The sequence below is a fragment of the Monodon monoceros genome, unplaced genomic scaffold, assembly GCF_005190385.1.
Source record: "Monodon monoceros isolate NGI ecotype Baffin Bay Population unplaced genomic scaffold, NGI_Narwhal_1 Super_Scaffold_18, whole genome shotgun sequence".
Taxonomy (NCBI): Eukaryota; Metazoa; Chordata; class Mammalia; order Artiodactyla; family Monodontidae; genus Monodon; species Monodon monoceros.
In genome coordinates this window covers 1,569,303-1,585,819 of record NW_021703774.1, presented here as the reverse complement: position 1 = coordinate 1,585,819, position 16,517 = coordinate 1,569,303, and the positions used below count along the sequence as shown (strand labels likewise).

Genomic DNA, 16,517 nt, shown 5'->3' with positions numbered 1-16,517 from the left:
GACCGGGAGGCGGAGGGCCCACGTCACCAGGGCTGCCTCCCCCAGGCCCCGGCGCCCTCCCGCTGCCCCGCCCACAGGCACCTTGGTCTCCTCCAGCTGCACAATGGTGGCCTGGCAGTCGCCGATGCTGTCGTTGATGTAGTCGATGTTGGCCGCCAGCACCTCGATCTCCTCTGCCAGCTCCTGCAGCCCCTTCTCCTCCTCCGGGCTCTCGGCCTGCAGCCGCTCCCGCTTCCTCCTCAAGGCCTCCTGCAGGAGGGACAGCTCCTCCCTTTTCTGGGGGGAGGGAGGAGGCCTCAGGCTGCTGCCCCGGCCCAGTGGAGGAGGGGCGGGGCGACAGAGCCGGGCGGGGGCGGGGCGAGGTGGGCACCTTGATGAGCCGCTCCATGTCAGCCTCCAGGTTGGCGATGGCCATCCTCTGCATGACGATGTCGACAATCCTCCGCTCCAGCGACTGCCACTTGAGCCTGGCGGCCTTACTGAAGCTCTGGCTGGCCCCCTTCTTCTGGAACTTCTTTCTGGGGGGGCAGAGGCAAAGGGGCGGGGGCAGGACCACCCTCAGCCCCTGCAGCTGAGTGGAGACCCCGACCCAGAGCCGACGGTCGAGGGGACCCTGGCGCTTGCCTCCCCCAGGTGCTCCCAGCCGCCTCACCTGGCGGGGCGGGCGCCAGACACGGTGGGCATGGGGTGGTTCTCCAAGAAGTGGCTGATCTTATGGTCCCACTGGCGCACGATGCTGGAGACGGAGCGCGCCCCCGATTCGGCCTCGGACGAGGTGGTGCTGGCCGACACCTCGGCGCCCGAGTCCAGCATGGGTGACTTTGGTCCCACTCGGCCCGCCACCCGCTCAGACATGGGCTTGGCCAGACGCCTCAGTGCAGAAACCTGGGGGCCCAAAGGAGCGGGACCCAGTGGACAGGGTGCCCCCAGCCTGCGGAAAGGCCCAGGTTGGGGCGCGGGGCAAGGAGAATACAGGACCGCTCCGTCCTGGCCTGGGTTTGGGACTGAGAAAGGTCCAAAGGGTCTCCAACGTGAAATGGACACAAAAGAGGCTCCCTGTCCTTTTGAAAAGTTAACCACTGCGGCAGGCATCTGGACCAGAGCCTGCAGCCCACCCCCAGCCTCAGCACTCTAGCTGAGAAAGGCCCTCCCACGGGGGCCACCCCATGTCAGCACGTGGCCAGAGGGAGCCGGGGCCACAGGGGGGTGCTCTCAGGACAGGGGGGCAGGGCAGGGGCCGTGGGGGAGGGGCCATGCTCACCTCCTGGGTTTTTCTCCTCAGGACCATTTCCTGCTGCCGCTTCTGGGACTCCAGAGCTCGGATCTGAAACTATGGGTGAGAGGAGAGGGTGGGGTCTACACCCGGGCCCTAAGCCTGTTCCACCCAGGCTGGCCCTGGAGGTGAGCGCCTTGTGCAGCTAAAACTCGCTGGTAAAGGGGACCCAGCGTTTGAGTCCCTTTCTGCACGAGGACACGTCTCTCGGCCTCTTCTCCCCACCACGGGCGAGGAGGCTGGAGCAGAGGGCTGGAAGCTGTTGGTGACCTGGGCAGGGTCCTACCCGGCGGTGGGCTCGAGGCCTGGCTCGGAAGCCCACAAGGACCGGGCTGGGCTCCTGCAGCCTTCCTGCCCTCCCGTGTAGGGCCGCGCCTCTCCTCGAAGCGCCACCGTCACCGCTTAGGCCCGCGTGGCCAGGAGGGGCAGCCAGGCATGCAGGAGGCCGGGGGCCCGGGGAACCTCACGGTGCCCTCACCTCCTGCCGCCGCTGCTCCTTCTTGAGCTGTGCGATCTCCCGGTTCCTCTTGGTCTCCGCCAGCCGCCGCCGGTGTTGCTCTTCCCGCATCTGCTTCATCAGGGCCACCTGGGACGGGGCGGGGGGCGGGGGGGGGTTTGAGGGGAGGCCCGAGGCCTGCGTGGAGGGGCTGGCTCGGAGGATGCCAGGCCGGGGTGGAAGCCACCAGGTGGCAGTGCCTCAGGGGGTCTGGCCCCACCTTGTCCGCAGGGGTCGAAGGTGTCCCACCACCTGGGCAACCTACCGAAAGGAGCGGCCTTACTGCCGGCCCAGCCGTGCAGGTGGGACCAGTCTGCAGGGTCCAGCCACGGCCCCCAGTGCTCTGCTCACAGCCCCTGGTGGTCCTCACGCAGAGCCACTGCCAGTGCCCAGACATTCTGGGACCAGCCTAAGTTGCTAGAGGCAAGTGGTCCTGCCTGGATGGAGCAGCGTTCTCTCTCCCATCCGCAGCTGAGCTGCCGACGGGGCGCGTTCCCAGGCCAGGCTCTCACGGTGACGACGATAAAAACCAGCATCATTTACTGAGTCCACACTATATGCCCAGCCCCGTCCTCATGATAATCAAACACGACAGGCATTATCACTCCTATTTTATAAATAAGAAAGGAGCCTCAGAGAAACAAAATGACTTAAAGTCAGAAAATCAGTAAGGGGTGGCCAGACTCCTGGCCCAGGTCGCTTTGCTTCAAAATCCAGCTCTTACCATGGCCGTGGGGACGGCAGCAGGCAAGGTCAGAGCAGAGCTGGCGACCGAGCACAGAGCCTGGAGCCGAGCTCTCGGAGGGCCGGCCAAAGGCTCAGAGAGCATCATCTGGGAGGCCAGAGGTGACCCGGCACAACAGGGAGCCGTGCGCGGGGCCCTCGGAGCATCCACCCGCGGCCCCGGAGTGCAGAGTGCAAAGTGCACAGGGGTCAGGCTCCTTCCGTGTGACGGCGCCGTGAGAATCAGGCCCGGGCTGTCCCTCCTCTGCCACTGAGGCCTCGGACACCCCAGGAATGTCACCAGCCTGCCCTGAGGACAGTTAAGAGAGGAAATGGCCCGGGAGGGAGGCTGGAAGGACTGCGCCGGCTTCTGCCTCAGAAGGCAGGCTGTGTCGGGGGGAAGCTACAGAGACGAGGAGGGCTCCCTGCTGCTGGGCCTTTGGGGGTCCAGAACAAATGCTCCCTCAAAGGGCTGGGGCTGACAAGAGAAGCCAAGCCTGGGCTGGAAGCGGACCCAAGCCCTGCCCACAGGGAGCTGCATGCACACTGGGGCGGCCGCCCTCATATGGAGCCGGGGCCAGAGCCTTCCCGGGGAGGAACGTGTCTTTCTGGACAAAGGTCCATCTGTCCAACTCTGCCTGTGCGGCCGAGTCCCAGGGAGGTCACCACAGGGGTGGTGGCCTCAGAACGGGTGGGAACGCTCCAGGCAGGTGGCAGCACAGCACCCGAGGCCGGCACTGCTCTGAGTGTCTCCTCTCCTTAGGACACCTCTGTAAACCACAGGGCCTGCCCCTGAACTGTGGTGGCAGGGTCCCGGGCACTGGCTCTCGCGGCATCTGCTTAGAATCCTCTACGGCTGCCCTCGGTGCTTCTGACAGGAACCCTGGGCCCCTGCTGGGCACCCTGGGACAGCCCAAGGGTGCTCTTTTCAGCCTCTTTCCTAGGCTCACAAGAGCACAGTTAGCCGGGCAGAGCGGGGCCCCCGGCTGAAGGGCTGAGCAAGCTGAGATTGAAACCCGGGAACACGCAGGGACCCTCTGTCCTTCGCACAGATCCTGGGCATTATTATATTATTTTTTCAGGCTTCAGAGCCATAGAAAGATCCTCCCTCATACGGGTCTACAGTAGAGTCACCTCCCGCTAAGATGACGGCCGGCCGGCACCAGCCAGGACCGCCTCGAGAGGTGTTAGCCAGGGAGCCTCCAGGGAGACAGAGTTAGGACGCAGGCAGAGCCCCCAGAACGCTCCAGGAGCTGCAGAGTGAGCAGTGCAGCCTCCAAATGGGGACAACCAAAGCCCTGGTCCCTCCCTCCTACCACCAGAGGGCGCCCGCCGACCCAAGTCCCCTTCTTCCTCCTGCAGCCCGGATCAGCATTTGCTGGTGGATGTCCCAGGGGCAAACCGGCTCCCTGGGGCCAGTGCAGGACGGACAGTCTGAGCAGAGCGAGACTGCCCCTTCTCCACCCTGGACAGGCTGATGGGCCCTGGATGTGTGGCCCAGGCGTGGCTGGGGACAGAGCCTGCCTAGGGGAGGTGGCTAGCCTGAGGGCTGAGGGTCCACCTGTCAGAATCTGCATCACCACAGCGTCATCTCCCTCCGCTGCACACTGGTCAACGCCAGCCCAGTCGGGCGGTGAGGACGCAGTTACTACGGCACCGGGTGCTCCCCTCTGTGGGACCTGTTCCCAAGGCCAGCTGTCTGTAGCTCGCTGGGGTCCTGTCCCAGGGCCTGGTGCAGGGCTGCAGGGAGCCGGGGTACACGGGGGGCTGGGGCCAGGGCAGGAACGCGGACCAGGCAGCCAAGGGGACAGAGGACGTAAAGGCAGCACGGATCTTCGGGCCCAGGCGGGAAGGAGGACCCAGCCGGACGGGGAGGCATTAGAGACAGGAGCCAGACTTGAGCGCCCGGGACGACGGCAACTGGAAAAGGGTGGCGGCAGAGAACTGAGTCTGAATCCCAGCGCTGCCCCAGGAGGCGGGAGTCACTCTCCGAGGAAGTGGCAGTGACACCTGAGCTGCTTTCTCCAGCTCCACCTCAGGACCGAATGAGGTCGTGGTGCTGGGGGACTGGCGGAGAGCCACATCCAATCGTCACTACATAATTATTATTATTATGAGTATAGGCAAATGTGGCACAGGTGGGAGGCCTCACGTGCACTGCGTGAGGGGCGGGGTCCCTGGGGACCCTCTCCTGCCCCTCCAGGGGTAAAGGTGCTTTCACCCTGGACAACGCACTAAGAGGACCGGGTCCAGGACCAGGATGGGGCTGAAACAGGCAATATCGTGTGTCAAGACAAGCAGCCACGCTGACAGCAATGATTATTTTTAACATGGTAAGTAGGTCTGAAACTACACCCCTGCCCCCACGGCCCCCTTTTGACGCCTTCATCTCGACCCCGCCCCCACTCACCCCAGCCCCGCCCCTACCTAGGCTTTCTTCATCTCGGCCCCGCCCCCGCCCCACCTTGGCCCCGCCCCCAGTCCACTGTGGCCCGCCCCCGCTCCACCTTGGCCACGCCCCCGCTCCACCTTGGCCACGCCCCACTCCCACCTTGGCCATGCCCCGCCCGCCCCAGCCCCCGCCCCGGACCCAGCCCCCCGCCCCGGACCCCACCTTGGCCTTCTTCATCTCGGCCACCTCGGCCTGCAGCTTCTTGAGTTCCCTCTCGTAGCGAGACTGGTTCTTGAGCAGCCGCGCGTGCTCCTTCTGCGCAGCCTGCAGCTTCTGCAGGTCCCGGTTCATCTCCCGCAGCCTCTTCTCATAGTCCGCCTTGATCTTGTTGGCCTTCTCCTCCGTGTAGCACTCCATGGTACCTGCGTGCAGCGGGGCAGGGTCTGCGCAGGTCCCTGGGCCCCAGTACCCGGGCAGCCTGGGCTCCAGTGTCGGCGCGTGACGTGGGCGAGTCACACCCTCCTCCGCCCGTTCCTTCGTGTGAACAAGGAGGGGCTCGGACTAGACACCCAAGGGCATTCTAAGGACCTTGACGGGGTGATTTCATCCTGAGATCTCTGAGCCCCTGCCCGTCAGCTTGCCATGAGGGGCCTGAGGACCACTTCCGCTGGCTCGGTTCTGACCCGTGATTGGAGGAAAGGGCCGGGACCAGTGGGAAGGGGAAGAGTTAGCAAGAGAAGACAGAGTGAGTGGGCTCGGGGAGAAGGAGCGACCTGGTTCTCCACCCTTGACCTTTCCTACCTGAACTGCCAACGTCTAAGAGACATGGCAAACTAGCAGGTGCAAACCCACCTCCTCGACCTCCACCCCCTCACCCAGCAGTCCTCCCCATCTCGGTATCTCATCACATCCTTCCAGAAGCTCCCTCCCTGGAGGCATCTTTGGCTCCCTTCTCTTAATCCCCCACCAACCAATCAACAAAGGCTTTCATTTCCACCTTCAAAATGGATCTGGAATACGACCACTTCTCACTTCCTCCTGTCCAAACCATCTCCCACCAGGACCTTTATAAGAGTTTCCTAACTGGTCTCAAGCTTCCACTTTTGCTTCCCTGCACAGCAGCCAAAGCGACCTTGCCAGAATGCTTTCAAAATTTACATCACAGGGCTTCCCTGGTGGCGCAGTGGTTGAGAGTCCGCCTGCCGATGCAGGGGACACGGGTTCGTGCCCCGGTCTGGGAAGATTCCACATGCCGCAGAGCGGCTGGGCCCGTGAGCCATGGCCGCTGAGCCTGCGCGTCCGGAGCCTGTGCTCCGCAACGGGAGAGGCCACAGCAGTGAGAGGCCCGCGTACCGCCAAAAAAAAAAAAAAATACATCACACCCCTTAAAACCCCACACTTCCCATGTCCCTCAGAGAATAAGACAAAAATCCTTAAAATGACTGACACACCTGGTCCGACATTTCTCCTCTGATCTCCCTGACGGCTAGTGTCCCCTCTCACCGTGCTCCAGCCATCGGGGCCCTCGTCATGCCACCAACACGCCCGGTGCACGCCTGCCTCGGGGCCTTGGTATCTTCTGTTCCCTCTGCCTGCAATGCTCTTCCCCTCACTCATTCTCTCCAGAACTATCTCACCTCCTTCAAGTCTTTGCTCAGATGCCAGCTTCTCAGCAAAGTCTCCCACCACCATCCTTCTCAACATGCCCACCCCCTCCCCAGCACACCTTGCCCCCTTCCCTGCTGCATTCTTGCATGACACTTATCACCCCTTGACATGCTATAGGATCTGCCACTTATCTTATTTACGTCTGTCTCTCCCCACTAGGACGTGCGTTCCAAAATCTCTAGCGTCTAGAACAAGGACCGCTCTGCAAGACGCACTCAGTGCATGTTTGCTGAGTAAGTGAACGAACAAGTGGATGAGTGCGTGAGTCATGGGATGAAGGGGCTGGGAGCCATGTAAGGAAGATAACATTGTGAGAAGCAGACTTGTAAATGCGATCAAAGGAAACACCCAAGGAGCAAATTCAGGAAGAAAGGCTGAGGGAGTTCACCTTCATGGGCCTGGAGACAGGATTCTAATATTTAAGGCGATGGTAAAAATAATAGAAATGATAAACTGAGAACGTAGCAAAGGGACCAGAGTTGGACACAAGAACTTTCTGACTGTGGGTCTAAGTGCACACAGTCCAAGGTCAGAATGCCCCGCCCAGAGGCCCAGGTAACCCGGTGGTGCCCTTCTGACGGGGAGGGGTCCGGGGAGGGGGTGTGTGGCGGGTACGGGGCGGGGCTTCGCGGGGGCGGGGCTTCGCGGGGCGGGGCCTCACTGAGGTTCTGCAGCACGCGGTCCCGCTCCAGCTGCGTGTCCCGGATCTTGTTCTGCAACAGGATCAGCTTCTCCTCGTACTGGTGCTTGAGCGTCTGGAGCCGCCGCTGGCTGTTCTCCAGCTCGTCAATCAGCTTCTGCTTGATTTCGATCTCGCACGTCAGGTCGGCCAGGTCAGCCTGGTAGTTCACCTCTGTGGAGGCAGAGACAGGCTGGACCGGGGGCCGGGGGCCAGGGGCGTGGTGGAGGGGACGGGCCTTCCCCTGGCCAGCCGTGACCACTCAGTGACCAGTGGCGAGAGGAAGTGACACATCCCATGGTGGGAAGTGCTGCCTGGTGGCAATACCCTTAAAGAGCTGCCCGGGAAGTGCGGGCCTGGGCCAGGGAGCTGGGGGGTGGGGCGACCAGGCGTCCCACCCGCCTCTGCTGTGCCCCAGAGGCTGATGCCCACTCGCCGTGGACGACCTGGGAGCCAGCAGGGCTGGAGGAGGGAGAGGACCCAGAGCAGCCAGCAGGACTCTGGGTCGGAGCAGAGCTGAGGGACACACGTCCCGTTTAGAGGAGTGGGCTGCAGACCAGCCAGACCTAGGTCCAAGGCCCAGCTCTGCATCTCCCACACGGGGAGGCCACCAACCCTCGTGAGCTTGCTCTTCAGTGGTGACAAAGGGAGAAGACCTAACACCTCCGTCCAGGGTGGTTGTGAGGATGCAGAGGCCAGGCCCGTGAAGGGTAGAGCTCACCTCAGCGCCCGGCACCCGCGGGCGCTCAGTGAGAGTTTGCTGCTGCCATCGCGTCCCTGTTGTTTCTGCTACTACTGGTTTCACGTCTGAGTTCGGCCGGGACACCCGCTGCCGCAGCAGTTTCTCTGCGCCTGCGTGGCAGGCAGCCCCGCCCCGGGCAGCCCCACCCAGGAGCACGCACGCACGCACGCACGCACGCACCCTTGTCCTCGGGGTCGGAGTCCGAGTCCACCAGGCTCTCCTCGCTGCCCGAGTCCTCGTCTTCACGGCCGCTCTCCTCCGGCTCCTCGTCCTCCTGGGCACCAGGCGCCGTCAGGAGGGTGGGGAGTGCGGGGTGCGCGGTGCTGGGGGGGCCTCCCACCCACGCCTCCCAACAGCCTGGGCAGAGCCCCTCTATGGAAGTCTCCCGTCCCCATCCCCCAGCTGGGAAGAGGGGCTGAAGGATGGACGTCACCATGGTGACCAGTCAGATACCGCGAGGCATAAGGAGCCTCTCCCCGGCGCAAGGACGTCATGGCGACCCGCACCCCGGCAGGGACATGGGGGCGGCCCGAGGTGGGCGGGGGACCCTCACCTCCTCGGCCTCATTGTCATCGGTCTCCTCGCTGTTCTCCTGTTGGAGTTTTGCCCTCTTTTTGAAGGCTTCCTTCTCTGGGCTGCCCAGGAGTGAAGGGTGGACCGGTTAGGGTACTGACCAGCCTTCAGTGTGTGGGTGGGGCGGGGGGATGGGGGGGCAAGAGCGCCTCGTCTCTAGGGCCCTGTATGGGGCTGGGCTCCGGTTCTGCAGGGATCCACTGCTCTTCCCTGGCCCCCAGCTCAGAATGAACCCTGGGTGGACTCCACCCTCCCTCTCCTCGGGGAAAGCCCAGCGTCAGAGGAAGGTGGGAGGCTTCTGCCCACAAATGAGACCCGCCCACTGAGTCCCCAGGTCACCCGGGGTACGCACAGCCCCTGCTGGACACAGGGTCCTGGGGGCCGCCTGGGGGGAGCCTCCCCTCACCTCTTTCTCCGCTGCCTGACCTCCTTCTTCTTGAGCCTCTCCAGGTCCTGCTTGGCTCGGCGGATGACCTCAGCGGCATCCTCCATGGAGCCGGTCGGGACGACCGGGGACGCGCCCAGGGAGTAGGGACCCCGGGTCGAGGCCCGAGAGAGGCTGCGACGCAGGGACTCGTTCATGGCCTCGCTCTCCAGGAGCTTGGTCCTGCGGAAGGGAGGGTGGGGGGCGGGTGAGCGGCACTGCCTCGGCCCCAGGGCGCCCAGGTGCGCAGGGGCTCACTCACCGCAGGTCCTCAATCTCCCGGATGTAGTTCTGGATCAGAGCGCCGATGGCCTCGCTGCCGTCTCCTGAGGGGGTGGCAGGGAGGAAGAACAGTTAAGATAATAAGTACAGAAAGGACCTTAGCTCCAAGCTGGTGGTCTTATATCACTGTCTCCTCCAACAGGGCCTTTTTCAAGGAGGAATCTATCAAAGAGGGACTTGTCTGTGGGCGCAGAGACACACAGGCACAGCTGCTAACGGTGCGACTGGAAACAAGCAAATATCCATCACTAGAGGCTGTTATGATAAATTATTCGTCGCCATCACATATGGAACACTGTGCAGCTGAAGAGCATTAAGTAGGCTTGTATGTTTTTAATACGGAAAGATCCAGGGACTTCCCTGGTGGCACAGTGGTTAAGAATCCGCCTGCCAATGCAGGGGATACGGGTTCGATCCCTGGTCCGGGGAGATCCCACATGCCGCAGAGCAACGAAGCCCGTGCACCACAACTACGGAGCCTGCGCTCTAGAGCCCGCGAGCCACAACTGCTGAGCCCGCGTGCCACAACTACTGAAGCCCGTGCGCCTAGAGCCCATGCTCCGCAACAAGAGAAGCCACCACGATGAGAAGCCCACTCACCACAACGAAGCCTAGCCCCCGCTCGCCGCAACTAGAGAACGCCCGCGCGCAGCAGCGAACACCCAACGCAGCCAAAAATAATAATAATAATAAAAAAAAAATACAGAAAGATCCCTACGGCGTAATGCTAAGTGGAAAGGGAGTCAGAGGACAGTACATACGATCGCATTTTCAGAGAAAGAAAACGCCGCCCTGCACGCCCCACGTCCTGGGCTGGGTCGGGGGCGGAGGGCCCAGCCCACCCGCGCCCGGAGCCAGCCTGGCGCTCCTGACTCACCGGCCTTGGCCAGGAGCAGGTTGGCCTCCTGGCTCATGAGCTGTGTGACACGGCTGTTGATGGCGTCGATGGCCTCCTGCATGGCCTTGACCCGCAGGCGCAGGGCCCCGTTCTCCTTCTGCAGCATCGCGTTCTCCCGGAACAGGTCACTGTAGCCCTCGGCGCCATCCTCCCCGATCACCCTCTTGCCCTGGGAGGAGGGGCGGGGCGAGGGGTCAGGGGCGGGGAGGCGAGGGGTGATGATACTCTTCCCCGCCACCCCCGCCCCGGCCCCTCCCTCGGCGAGGCGGCCATGCCAACCTCCCAGCGCTCAGAAACCTGCCGTGGCCCCAGTGACAACAAAAAGTCCACATTTTGGGACCAGCCACTGCAGGCCACTGTGTTCTCACCCCACCTCCCTCTCTACTGCTCACCTTCCCGTCTCCCCAGACGTGAACCCGAGGGTGGGAACCCGAAGGGCCCCGGTGGGTGGCACGAAGGAGGACGGCAGTCTGGGTGTGAGACTACAGGGAGGGGTGGAGATTGGAGCACAGAGTCGCCCTCAGTCTAAAAGGCGCAGCCACTTGGGCCACTCCAGCCAGCTCAGCGCCAGATCATTACATCTTCAGATTTTTAAAGGAAAACGGAAACTCCCTGATTTTCAGAAAGCATGACAACTACGTTGCGTTCCTCTAAAGCAAAGGGCGAGTCAAACCAAAACCCACTTGTGTGCTAGGTTCGGGCCAGGGGCCACAGCTGGTGACTTTTGCCTTAGTCACACAGAATGGGACGCACCCCCAAAGGCACTCGTTTTTCCTGTCTCTGTTCCTTTGCACGTGGCTTGTTGGCATCCTAGGACACCTGCTCCACTTCCTTTTGCTGGTGTCTCATTCATTCCTCAAGATCCATATAAAAGGTCCCCTCCTCCATGAGGCCCCCCCGACCACCTGAGCAAGGAGGGCCAACCCTCTCCCCTGCAGCATCCCCCAGGCACGCTGGACCACTCACGTGGTCCCCATCAGCTCTCCTCATTCTGTACCGCAGCCTAGTCTTACCTGGCCCAACACGGCGTATTCAGCAGACGGGAAACCCCAGCAGAGCGTCTGCCCTACACCTGAGATCTATGCAAGCAGGGGTGTGCTCTTCCTTCTCTTATATTCTAAGCCCTGAGGGCTCCGACTTCGTATGCGCAGGTCACCCACCAGGTGAGCCCGGCACTGGGCACCGCGGCTGGCACATGGCGATGCCCAGGGCGCGGGGAGGCCGGGTGGGTGGGGGGGGGCCCGCTCACCGCCTTGTACTCCATCAGCTCCATCTGCAGGCGTGCAATCTCGGCCCGCAGCGCACTGATCTGCTGGCTGGTCTTGTCCTGGTTCACCACCACCTTGTTCTTGATGTTGCGGGCTCGGTTGGCGTATTTGAGCGTGTTGAGCGTCTCCATGAAGTCCCGGTCAGAGGGGCTCACGCAGGCGATCATGATGGTCTGGCTGGGGAGCATGGGGGAGTGGGGTGGGGAGTGAGGGACGAGGGCATGGCCGGCCCAGGAGCATCACTTGAGAGCAGATCCCACTCCCGCCTGGAAGCCCTAAGGACCTGGGCAGAACCTGGGACGTGGGGATCCGGACTACCTAGCCCAGGTTTCCATTCCAACAGTGGTGACCACAGCGAGGGAGGCCGTGATGTGTCATCGCTGAAATCATGGCCCTGTATGTGTCCTTAGCGCCCCCGTCTATTTTCCCCTTTGGGCTCTAGCACCTCCTTTAGGACTATCCCTCCCTGCTGTGCAGTTGAGAAAGCTGGGTCCGACCGTAGTGGCCGACGGGCACCTCGAGGCCTGCGGCCCACAGGGGCGGGAGGGCCCCCTGTCCACTGGGCCTACTGCCTCCAACCCTCCCACCAGTGTGCCCCTGCGCCTTCACCCCTGCCCCTCCCTGGGGTGGTGGGCAGGTACCTGTTGCCGCCCAGCGAGTCCTGGAGGAGCCGGGTGAGCTTGGAGTCCCTGTAGGGCACGTGCACCACTTTCTTGCTCTGGTCCCCCAAGGCGCTGATCACGTTGCCCAAGGCCAGCTGCGGGAGACAGGCGGTGCGAGATAGGCGGCGCTGGCGCTCGCTGGAGAGCACCCAGGGAGGGAGGGGGGTGGGACCAGCGGCTCATGAGCCGCAGGACCTGCCCCGCTGACCCCAGCAGCCCTCAGGCTCCCTGAGGGTTTAAAGGCAGATGTGTGATGGTTGGTGACGTCAGGCAGTCGGGGACAGGGGGAGGGGGAAGGTCCAGAGGCCCAACAGTAGTGACATACGGGGCTCCGGCCAGTAGCCGGCCCAAGGGGGGCCTGGGGAGGGTCTGAGGCTGAGCCGTGCTGGCCGCCGCGTGCCTACCAGGCCACAGTTGATGGAGATGCCCTCCTTGGCCCGCTCGCCTGTGGCCCCCGTCCGCTTCAGCCGCTCTGAGCCGGCCAGGTCCACAAAGTGAAACTTGGCGGTGAGCGTCTCATACTCGCCCGAGGGAGCGGTGCCGTCGGGAAGCCCGGTCACGGCCTCGTTCACCTGCAGGGAAGCGGGCGTGTGACTCCCGGCCCCCGCCCACCTTGGGTTCCTCTGCTCTCAGCCCTTGCCCTCGGGATTCGGGGTGCAGCGTGGCTGGGGGGCTCACACACACAGCGCATCTGACTGCGTGCACGTGCCGGTTCTCCCCGCCTGAGAAAAAGAAAGGTCCGCAAGCCGGCAGGGTGAGCCCGAGCCCCAGAGCCCGGGCTCCGTCCCCACCCCGCCCTCTGACACGCCGCCACGGGCTCCTCACCAGGTCGGGCCGGGTGCACAGGCGCATCTGGCACACGTGGATGGTGAAGATGGCGTGGGAGCGGGAGCTCTGCACGTTCATCTGGGTGCTGGCCGTGGTGCGCGACAGGGCGCCCTGCTTCAGGCACTGGATCAGCTGGGGAGTGCAGACGTGAGGACCAGCTGGCTGCAAAGCCCGGCCCCCAGCCCCCAGCCCCCAGCCCCCGGGCGGCTCCTCAGATGCTCACCTCCTCCTGGGAGCTGATGAGGCGGGAGGTGACACCCGTGGTGTAGATGCCGCCGTTGGCGTCCTCGTGGATCTTGATGTTGGACCTGCGGTGGCGGGCGTCAGGGTCGCGGGCGCTGTCGAAGAGGTCGAGGATCTCCTCGTTGTAGAGCTGTGCGGGCGGAAGACAGCTGCTGGGTGCAGGTGGGTGCGGAGGGGCCCCGGGGGCTCTCTCTCGTGTCACAGGCCAGCTCTGCTTTGCAGGTGTGGAAACCAGGCTCTGGGAGGCGACCTGGCCACCCCCGGTCCTCTCTGGGCTCTGGCTCCGGGGTCTTTCCCCTGGACAGTGTAGGGCAGCTGGGCCCCACGGAGAGCTATCCTGAGAGCCCTTCCGCTCCCCAAGGAAGTGGCACCCAGGGCTCAGCCCTGGTGGGGGGCTAAGGACCTGGTGGGGACAAGGGGACTCGAGTCCTCACGTGGACGAACAGCATGTGACTGTGGTTGGGGCAGAGCCTGGGACGTTACAGGGCGGGAAAGGGGGGTGGGGGTGTGGCTCCAGGAGGGAGGGGGGTGGAACTCAGGGGAGAGCTGAGCAGCGCCCTGTCCTATCCCTATGGTCCCTGGGGGCTGAGGAATGTGGGATGGAGAGCAGTCTGGGGACGCCACCACGGGAGGTGGCCTGGCCAGGAGCAGCACCCCATTTCAGAGGGTCTCAGGCTTGCACACGCTTGTGTTTGGAGTCGCTGGCAGGGAAAGTTTCACCTGCTGGCGTTTCCACCATGCAGGGGGGATGGGGCAGCTGGTCAGCGGCCAACAGAATCCCGTGGGGGGAGGGGCAGGCCACAGCCCTCAGACATCCGAGGCTTTGATGGCCTTAAAGGGACAGAAATACCCCACAGGAAGGGGAAGAGGAAACGGCAGGGACCGGTGCAGACGTGGGGGCCTTGGTGTCTGTCTGTCTGCTGGGACAGACGCATGGCATCATTTAACCCCTTGTGGGTCACCCTTTGGCATGGGTTTTCTAGGTGCTGAACTGCTCTTTGGGGCCCTCAATGGCAAAAGGATGGAGAAAGGAAAAAGCAAAGAGATGAGGGAGCTTACAGAAATACACAGCATAGGACATGCATACACACAAACACACAGACACACACACAGACGCACACACATATGCACACATATACCCACACACATACACAGACACACACGTATACACATGCCTCACACAAGCACAAACATGCACCTACACACATCTACACATACGTATACACACGCACACACAGACACATGCACATGCCTACACACACACACACACAGACACGTATACGCACATATACACACACAGAGGCAAACTCTTTATCAGAAGCAAAAGTCCAGAAGAATAAAGAGAAACTCTCAAGTCTACAGTACAGGTCCCCTAGGGGAAAGTAGCCACGCTGCAGGCCCAGGAAGGAGCCACGCTGGGGCCGGGGTCGGGGGGCGTGGAGGGGGGCGGGAACACGAGACCTGGGGAGGGCTGGGGCCACATCTCTCCCCCCGAGGACAACCTGGGTGCAGTCTGAGCCCAGGGTGGCTCCACACCCAGCAAACGTCCCCAGGCCGGGGGTCCGTGAGCTGGAGTTTGGACACTGGGAACTGGAGCTACCCGGTCCAGGTGTGCTAGAGCAGGAGCCCGGTGACACCGGGCCTCACGAGAAGTACCCAGGCCCACCGGTCTTCCTGGAGACGCTTCTGAGAGGCCCCTTGGCAGGCCAGAGGTCCCCTCCCCATCCCCAAAGCCCCTAGCTGCCACGGTGCCTGGGCTCGGCACCCGGACATCCTCCCAGGGAGAGGCAGGGACAGATGCCAGAAAGGCCCCTCAGGAGGACCACCTTCCTGCTCTGGGGTTAGAAAAGGCTCAGAGGGTCAGGAAGGACCTCAACCAGAAAGGGACAGGGCAGGCCGCTCTGAGGCTGGGGAGGGCCCAGCAGAGGCCAGAAGGGGCGAGAACTAGCGTCTCACTGTGTGCTGGGCAGGTGCTTCCTCATCATCCCCTGAACCCCTAGGAAGTAGGTGTCATCACCCCCATTTTGCAGAGTGGTGAAACGACTTGCCCAAGGGCACACATCTGGTACGTGTCGGAGCTGTCATCAGTCAGGCTTTGAAGAGATCCTACAGGTTCTCACTGACTCAAGCTCCGTCTGAGGCAGGAAGCCCCTTCAGTGTCCCACCAGGTGGCCCCCCGGCTCTGGCGGGGATACTTCCAGCAGCGGGAACCTCGATCACATGCAGATGCCTCCCTGGCTCCCCAGGCTCTTCCTGCGGCCCTGGCGGGGAGCCCAGCTTCCAGGTCTTGCTGCCCCCGTCTCCCTCCAGCCCACCCACGAGGCCACGGTACCTCCAGGAACTGGGCGCTGACTTTGAACTCGGGCCCAGCCACCCCCTGCTCCTGTGCCCGCCGCTTGCGCTCAGCGATGCCCCCGAAGAGGTGCGCGATGGCCCTCGGGATGATGCCCTGCTCCTCCTCCGCCATCGCCACGTCGAAACCGGTGCCCATAGTGTACGTCTTCCCGGCCCCCGTCTGCGTGGGCAAAGATGGAAGGAGGGTGGCACCCAGCACCCTGGGGGCGCCCGCGAGCCCCGGACCCCGGCTGCGTCCCCCTCATTTACCTCCCAGCCCGGGTCCCTGCCCGGCCTGGTCCCAAAGCCGCAGCCAGCAACGCAGCAGCACCCTCGGACCACAGACAAAACCGCAGCTGCGTCTCAGCTGCTCTGAGGGCGGCTCTCCCATCAGACAGGGAGCCCGGGGCAGCAGTGGCTGTGGGAGAGAGGGGGCAGCTTACCTGCCCGTAGGCCAGCACCGTGGCATTGTAGCCCTCGAAGCAGCCCTCCACGAGCCTGCTCACGCAGGTAGAGTAAATCTGCTCCTGCCAGGTGTCCAGGTCGAACACAAAGTCATAGGTGAAGGCCTTGTCCTTCCCCAGGAGGACCTGCGGCTCCCCCGGGGTGACCGACGTGCAGATGTGGCAGCCCTCAATCTTCTCTTTTGACAGCTGGGGCCGGATCCTGCCCGGGGTGGGGGGAGTCCTGGGTCAGACCCAGCTGCGGGGGGACTGCAGCCACCGTCCTCCCCGTCCTGCCACCAAGCCTCCACCCCCCAAGGGCCCTCCTGCCCCACAAGCGGGAGGAGAAGGAAGGAAACCTAGGATGCGGGCAGCTTTGTAATACTACGCTAACAGTTACGGCAACAGTAGCGTCAACACCCCCCGAAGTAGCAGCTGCTAACGCTTTATGAGCGCGCCGTGTATCCAATCTATGCCGTGTATCCAATCTACGCCGTGTATACAATCTATCTACGCCGTGTATCCAATCTACGCTGTGTATCCAATCTATCTACGCCGTGTATCCAATCTACGCCGTGTATCCAATCTA

At 63.0% G+C, this 16,517-nt stretch overlaps 1 protein-coding gene across 5 annotated transcripts in view; it reads right to left on the bottom strand.

Moving 5' to 3' along the window:
• Positions 1 to 16,517, bottom strand: part of KIF21B (kinesin family member 21B) — a 44,699-nt gene that overhangs the window by 15,695 nt on the left and 12,487 nt on the right. For all 5 annotated transcript variants that reach the window (XR_003794336.1, XM_029227736.1, XM_029227737.1 and 2 more), the window contains exons 2-20: positions 15,929 to 16,151; positions 15,484 to 15,666; positions 13,132 to 13,281; positions 12,906 to 13,040; positions 12,485 to 12,652; positions 12,060 to 12,175; positions 11,400 to 11,595; positions 10,130 to 10,319; positions 9,233 to 9,296; positions 8,953 to 9,153; positions 8,527 to 8,608; positions 8,154 to 8,247; positions 7,214 to 7,405; positions 5,107 to 5,306; positions 1,752 to 1,859; positions 1,262 to 1,330; positions 653 to 885; positions 371 to 518; positions 82 to 276 (exon numbers count right to left, since the gene is read on the bottom strand). Coding sequence is in view for 4 of the 5 variants with exons in the window: in XM_029227736.1 (XP_029083569.1) it covers positions 82 to 276; positions 371 to 518; positions 653 to 885; positions 1,262 to 1,330; positions 1,752 to 1,859; positions 5,107 to 5,306; positions 7,214 to 7,405; positions 8,154 to 8,247; positions 8,527 to 8,608; positions 8,953 to 9,153; positions 9,233 to 9,296; positions 10,130 to 10,319; positions 11,400 to 11,595; positions 12,060 to 12,175; positions 12,485 to 12,652; positions 12,906 to 13,040; positions 13,132 to 13,281; positions 15,484 to 15,666; positions 15,929 to 16,151 (2,947 nt within the window). In the remaining variant the exon portion in view is untranslated. The remainder of the gene's footprint in view (positions 1 to 81; positions 277 to 370; positions 519 to 652; positions 886 to 1,261; positions 1,331 to 1,751; positions 1,860 to 5,106; positions 5,307 to 7,213; positions 7,406 to 8,153; positions 8,248 to 8,526; positions 8,609 to 8,952; positions 9,154 to 9,232; positions 9,297 to 10,129; positions 10,320 to 11,399; positions 11,596 to 12,059; positions 12,176 to 12,484; positions 12,653 to 12,905; positions 13,041 to 13,131; positions 13,282 to 15,483; positions 15,667 to 15,928; positions 16,152 to 16,517) is intronic.